This window comes from Corvus hawaiiensis, chromosome 40, assembly GCF_020740725.1.
Source record: "Corvus hawaiiensis isolate bCorHaw1 chromosome 40, bCorHaw1.pri.cur, whole genome shotgun sequence".
Lineage (NCBI taxonomy): Eukaryota > Metazoa > Chordata > Aves > Passeriformes > Corvidae > Corvus > Corvus hawaiiensis.
The window spans coordinates 205,508-212,523 of NC_063252.1; the positions used below are offsets into that span (position 1 = coordinate 205,508).

General features: G+C 63.5%; 1 protein-coding gene across 1 annotated transcript in view; it reads left to right on the forward strand.

The window, feature by feature from the left end:
• The first annotated feature begins 1,208 nt into the window (after window positions 1–1,208).
• Window positions 1,209–7,016, forward strand: part of CHD8 (chromodomain helicase DNA binding protein 8) — a 50,364-nt gene continuing 44,556 nt past the window's right edge. Inside the window, 7 exon segments of the mRNA XM_048290403.1 lie at window positions 1,209–1,305; window positions 1,435–1,661; window positions 1,663–1,815; window positions 2,658–3,033; window positions 4,193–4,538; window positions 5,465–5,579; window positions 5,660–5,842. Coding sequence (XP_048146360.1) covers window positions 1,209–1,305; window positions 1,435–1,661; window positions 1,663–1,815; window positions 2,658–3,033; window positions 4,193–4,538; window positions 5,465–5,579; window positions 5,660–5,842 — 1,497 coding nt within the window.

Genomic DNA, 7,016 nt, shown 5'->3' on the forward strand with positions numbered 1-7,016 from the left:
GGGGGCGGAGATCGTCCCTCACGGGGGTCCCGGGTACTTCCTTGTTGGGGTTCCGTTGGTTTCGCGTTGGGATCGCGGTTTTTCCGTGTTTGGGGTCGCGATGAGCCCCGTACTGGGGTCGGAGCGATCCCATATCGGGGTCCCAGTTTGTGCCGTGCTGGGGTCTCAGTTACCCCCATGTCGGGGTCCCAGTTTGTGCCGTACTGGGGTCGGAGCGATCCCGTATCGGGGGTCCCAGTTTGTGCCGTGCTGGGGTCTCAGTTACCCCCATGTCGGGGTTCCAGTGACTTCATTTGGGGTCCTAGTCATTCTTTACTGGGGTGCCAGCGACTCCGTGCTGGGGTCCCATTGGTGCCTTACTGGGACCCCAGTTACCTTTTCATTGGGGTCCCGGTGGCCTCGGTTATCTCATACTGGGGCTCCCGTATTTGGTCCCAGTTACCCTGTAGTGGGCTCCCAGTTAGCCTTTATTGGGGTCGCAGTTCCTTCTTATTGGGGCTCCCAGTTTCCTCCTTACTGGGACCCCCAGTTCCTCCCAGTTCCTCTGGTTTTGCGGTCTCCCCTTTTCCCTTATGGTGGGGGACCCCAAAATTTGGGGGGCTGCCATTTTGGGAGGGGTCAGTTTTGGGGTCTGGGGGTCACTTCGGGGTTCCCCCTGACCCCTCTTTTTTCTCTCCCCACAGCCTGGAGCTCCGGAGCCCCCCCAGCCTGAGGAGAGACCCGCAAAAAACCCCCCCAGGACCCCCCCAAAATCCCCCCTAGGACACCCAAAAAAACCCAGGGACCCCCCCAATCCCCCCCATTTTGGGGTTGGGGACCCCCACAGCCCCACCGGACCCCCTAAATTCTCCTTTTTTGGGGGGTGGGGACCCCTGAGCCACTCCAGCCTCCCTTAACCCTCCCCAGGACCCCCCAAATTTCTCTCAGAACCCCCCAAATTCCCCTTTCTTGGGGTTGGGGACCTCCAGATCCCCCCCAAACCCACAGATCTCTCCCTCAAAGTCCCCCCAGACCCCCCAAATTCCCCTGTTTTGGGGTTGGGGCCCTCCCTGGGACTCCTTAAACCCCCCCCCAGGACCCCCCAAATTCCCTTTTTCAGGGTTGGGGACCCCCAAACCTCCTTCAGGACTCCCTCCAAATTCCCCTTTTTTAGGGTTGGGGCCCCCCAGACCCCTCCCCATTTTGGGGTTTGGGGCCCCCTTCCCATCATGGCCGACCCCATCATGGACCTCTTTGACGACCCCAACCTGTTTGGGCTGGACCCCCTCCCCGAGGACCTGGTGGCCCCCCCGAACCCCCCCCCCAGCGACCCCCTGGCCGAAGCTTTGGGGCTTTCGGGGGCTCTGGACCCTCCCCCAGCCCCGGAGCCCCCTCAGGACCCCCCCCAGAACGCCCCGAACCCCCCCAGCCCCCGCCGGACCCCGAAGTGCTGAGTCAGGGCAACCCCTTCATGGGGGTCTCCGCCCCTCCTCCTCCCCCCCCCCCCCGCCGCGGGGGGGCCCCCCAAAATCGTCATCCTCAAAGCCCCTCCCCCCGGCGGCCCCGCCCCGGCCGCGCCCAACGGGGGCAAAGTCACCTTGGCCAAAGTTTTGGGGGGGACCCCGCCCCAAATCCGGCCGGGGGTCCCGGTGGCGGGGGGTGGCCGGTGGTCCCAAGGGCGGCGGGGCCTCGGGGGGCTCGGCCGCGCCCCCCGCCCGGGCCCTGCTGCAGTCGGGGCGCCCGGTGAAGCAGCTGGTGCTGCAGCCCCTCAAGGCCGGCGCGGGGAGCACCCCCGGGACCCCCCTGAAACCCGGCCTGAGCCTCGGCCCCGCGCAGGTGGGCGGGGAGGGGTCTGGAGGGGTCCTGGGGGGGATTGGGGCGATTCTGAGAGGGGTTTGGGGGGGTTTGGGCGGTCCTGGGGGGGATTTGGGGCGATTCTGAGAGGGGTTTGGGGGGGATTTGGGGGGGGATTGGGGCGATTCTGAGAGGGGTTTGGGGGGATTTGGGGGGGGATTGGGGCGATTCTGAGAGGGGTTTGGGGCTGCTGAGGGGTTTGGGGGGATTTGGGGCGATTCTGAGAGGGGTTTGGGGGGATTGGGGGGGGGATTGGGGCGATCTGAGAAGGGTTTGGGGCTGCTGAGGGGGTTTGGGGAGCCCTGGGGGGGGTTTGGGGGGATTGAGGGGTCCTAGGGAGATTGGGGCGATTCTGAGAGGGGTTTGGGGGGTCCTGGGGGGGATTTGGGGGGGGACTGGGGCGATTCTGAGAGGGGTTTGGGGCTGCTGAGGGGGGTCTGGGGGGATTTGGGGGGGATTGGGGTGATTCTGAGAGGGGTTTGGGGGGTCCTGGAGGGATTTGGGGGGTCCTGGGAGGGATTGGGGCGATTCTGAGAGGGGTTTGGGGCTGCTGAGGGGGGTTTGGGGGGTCCGGGGGGGGGATTGGGGCGATTCTGAGAGGGGTTTGGGGCTGCTGAGGGGGTTTGGGGGGCCCTGGGGGGGATTTGTGGGAGATTTGGGGGGGATTTGGGGGCTCCTGGAGGGCATTGAGGGGTTTTTGTGGGTCTGGGGGGATTTGGGGCGCTCCGGGGGGGTCCAGGTGGGTTTGGGGGATCCAGTGTCCGGCTGAGCTTTGGGGTCCCGCTGACCCCCCGCTGACCCCCCGCCGCCCGTTCCGTCCGCAGGGCGAGTCCAAGCGCATCACGCTGGTCCTGCAGCAGCCGGGGGCCGGCGCCGCGCCCGGCCAGCGCCACGTGGTGCTGGGCACGCTGCCCGGCAAGCTGCTGGTGCAGGGCGGCGGCGCCGCGGCCGCGCCCGGCCCCGCCAAGGCCGCGCCCGGCGCTCCGGCCAAGGTGGTGACCATCCAGCTGCAGGTGCAGCCGCCGGCCGCGCCCGGCCAGCCCGGCCAGCCCCAGAAGATCCAGCTGATCCAGCAGGCCGGGGCGGGGCCCGTGGGCGTGGCCTCGGTGCCGCAGGTGGTGGGCGGCGCCGGCCAGCGGCTGACCGTGCCGCTGAAGGTCGTGCTGCAGCCGCAGGTGAGCGTGGGCCGCGGCGGTGCCGGTCACTCGGGTCACGGGGGTCGGTCAGCGGGGGTGGTGCCGGTCACTCGGGTCACGGGGGTCGGTCAGCGGGGGTGGTGCCGGTCACTCGGGTCACGGGGGGTCGGTCAGCGGGGTGGTGCCGGTCACTCGGGTCACGGGGGTCGGTCAGCGGGGTGGTGCCGGTCACTCGGGTCACGGGGGTCGGTCAGCGGGGTGGTGCCGGTCACTCGGGTCACGGGGGTCGGTTAGCGGGGGTGGTGCCGGTCACTCGGGTCACGGGGGGTCGGTCAGCGGGGTGGTGCCGGTCACTCGGGTCACGGGGGGTCGGTCAGCGGGGGTGGTGCCGGTCACTCGGGTCACGGGGGTCGGTCAGCGGGGGTGGTGCCGGTCACTCGGGTCACGGGGGGTCGGTCAGCGGGGGTGGTGCCGGTCACTCGGGTCACGGGGGTCGGTTAGCGGGGTGGTGCCGGTCACTCGGGTCACGGGGGTCGGTCAGCGGTGGTGGTGCCGGTCACTCGGGTCACGGGGGTCGGTCAGCGGGGTGGTGGCGGTCACTCAACTTTGGCTGTAGCGGTCGTTGAGGGGTGGCGGTGGTGGTCAGCCAAGGTTGGAGTTGGTGGTCACTCATTGGGGATTGGGGGTCGTGTAACGTTGACCTTAATGGTCACCCAACCGCGGCCTTGGTGGTCACCTAGCCGTGGTGGCCACCTAATCATGGTCTTGGTGGTCACCCAGCTGTGATCTTGGTGGTCACCCAGCCATGGTGGCCTCCTAACCATGGCCTTGGTGGCCACCTAGCTGTGATTTTGGTGGTCACGTAGCCGTGGTGGCCACCTAAGCATGGTCTTGATGGCCACCCAAGCATGGCCTTGGTGGCCACGCAGCTGTGATTTTGGTGGTCACCGAGCTGTGATCTTGGTGGTCACCCAGCCGTGGTGACCACATAAGCATGGCCTTGGTGGCCACCCAGCTGTGATCTTGGTGGCCACCCAGCTGTGATCTTGATGCTCACCCAGCCGCGGTGGCCATTCATCCACGACCTTGACGGTCACCATGATGGCCGAGCAATTCTGCCCCTGATGGCCACCCAGCCACGGTGGCCGCCCACCCCTGCTCCGACTGGTCACTCACCCCCCGCCCTTTCCCCAGGCCGGCTCCTCGTGCGGGCGGCTCCTCAGCCGGCCTCTCGGTGGTCAAGGTGCTGAGCGGCGCCGAGGTGGCCGCGGTGGCCGCGCCGGCCGCGCGGGGGCCGTCGGACGAGAGCCGCAAGCTGGAGCACCAGAAGAAGCAGGAGAAGGCCAACCGCATCGTGGCCGAGGCCATCGCCCGCGCCCGCGCCCGCGGCGAGCAGAACATCCCCCGCGTCCTCAACGAGGACGAGCTGCCCAGCGTCCGGCCCGAGGACGAGGGCGAGCGCAAGCGGCGCCGCAAGGGCCCCGGCGAGCGCGGCGCGGCCAAGGAGGAGCGGCCGCGGCGCGGGAAGGGCCAGGGCGGCAGCAAGAGCAAAGGGCGCGGCAAGGCCAGGTGAGGCGGCGCGGGCAGCGGCGTGGGCTTGGCGGTCACTCGGCTTTGGGCGTCCGTTGTGGTCGGGTGTGGTGGTGGTGGTCAGTAGCAGTTGGTCGTGAGGGTCACCCAGCCTTGGGGCTTGGTGGTCAGCCAACCACAGGGGTCACCTGAGCACAGTGGTCACCTGGGCTTGGCCTTGGTGGTCACCTAACCATGGCCTTGGTGGTCACCCAACCACAGCGGTCACCTAAGCGCAGTGGTCACCTGGTGTTGGCCTTGGTGGTCACCTAACCATGGCCTTGGCGGTCACCCAACCACAGGGGTTACTTAACTGCAGTGGTCACCCGGCCTTGGCCTTGGTGGTCACCTAACTACGGTGGTCACCTAACCATGGCCTTGGTGGTCAGGCAACCACAGCAGTCACTTAATCTCAGTGGTCACCTGGTCTTGGCCTTGGTGGTCATCTAGCCACGGTCTTGGTGGTCAGCCAACCACAGGGGTCACCTAACCACAGTGGTCACCCGGCTTTGGCCTTGGTGGTCATCTAACCGTGGCCTTGGTGGTCACCCAACCACAGGGGTCACCTAAGTGCAGTGGTCACCCGGCCTTGGCCTTGGTGGTCACCTAACCATGGCCTTGGCGGTCACTCAACCACAGTGGTCACCTAACCGCAGTGGTCACCCGGCCTTGGCCTTGGTGGTCACCTAACCACGGCCTTGGTGGTTGCTCAGCCTTGGCCTTGGTGGTCATTCATCGTTGGCCTTGATGGTCACCCAACTGCGGTCATGGTGGTCACCAAACCATGGCCTAGGTGGTCACTAAACCTTGACGGTCACCCGGCCTCGTTTTCTATGGCTGTGCTGGCCCCCTGACCGCGGCGGCCACGCAGCCCTGGCTCTGGTGGTCACCCGTCGCCGGCGGTCACTCCGGTCACTCTCCCGCAGCACCATCACGCCGGTGGTGGGCAAGAAGCGGAAGCGCAACGCGTCCTCGGACAACTCCGACTCCGAGGTGCTGCCGGCGCCGTCCCCGCGCCACGACGACGACAGCAGCGTCCAGGTGTCCACCCGGGGGCGGGAGCGGTCAGCGGGCGCGGGAGCGGTCACCCGGGCGCGGCTGACCCGCGCTCGTCCCCCCAGAAGCGCCGCTCGAACCGGCAGGTGAAGCGCAAGAAGTACACGGAGGACCTGGACATCAAGATCACGGACGACGAGGAGGACGAGGAGCTGGACGTGACGGGGCCGGCGCGGCCGGAGCAGCCCCCGGCGCCGCCGCCGCCCGAGCACGACGGCGACGCGCTGCCCTCCATGCAGTTCTTCGTGGTGGGTGCTCTTCCTCCTCGCCCTCGTCGCGTTCATCTTCGTCATCTTCGTCATCTTCGTCATCTTCGTCATCTTCGTCATCTTCGTCATCTTCGTCATCTCCGTCTTCGTTTCTGTCGTTTTCATCGTCTCCGTCATTTTCATCTCTGTTTCTGTCGTGTTTTATCATCTGCATCTTTATCATCTTCAGCTTCATCGTCTTCATCATTTCCATCTTCATCGTCTTCATCTTCATCGTCTCCATCTTGGTCGTCTCCATCTTTGTCATTTTTATCATCATCATCTTTATCATGTCCATCTTCATCATCTTTTTCTTCATCTTCATTATCTTCATCTTCATCGTTCCCATCTTCATCATCTGTATTTTCATCATCTCCATCTTTATCATCTTCGTTTCTATCATCTCCATCTTCATCATCTCTATCTCCATCGTCTCCGTTTTCATCATCTCCATCTTCATCATCTTCACGTTCATCATGTCCATTTCTATCATCTTCATCTTCATTATTTCCATCTCCATCATTTCTATCTTCATCATTTTCATCTTCATCGTCTCCGTTTCTATCATCTTCATCTTCATCATGCCATTTCTATCATCTTCATCTTCGTCATCTCCATCTTTGTTTCTGTCATCTTCATCATCTCCATCTTCATCATCTTTGCCTTCATCATCTCCACATTCGTGATCTTCGTGTTCTTCATCTCTGTCTTCATCACTTTCTGCCAAGCTCATCATCTTCGTCTTCATCGTCTTCATCATCTCCGTCGTCTTTCCCCGGCCCCATCGCGTTCATCGTCTTCATCCCTGTCACCTCCATCGTCTCCATCTTCGTCATCTCCATCTTCATCGTCTGTATCTTCATTATCTCCATCTTCATCATCTCCATCTTCGTCATCTCCATCTTCGTCATCTCCATCTTCGTCATCTCCATCTTCATCGTCTGTATCTTCGTTATCTCCATCTTCATCATCTTCATCATCTCTATCTTCATTGCCTTCTCCCAACTCCATCGTCATCTTCATCACCTTCCTCACTTCTTCATCCCCAGCGTCTTCCTCATCATCATCTTCATCCCCTTCTTCATCCCCATCATCTTCCTGGTCTTCTCCATCCTCTGCACCTTCATGGTGTTCTCCATCCTCATCATCTTCACGGTGTCCATCTCCCTTATCT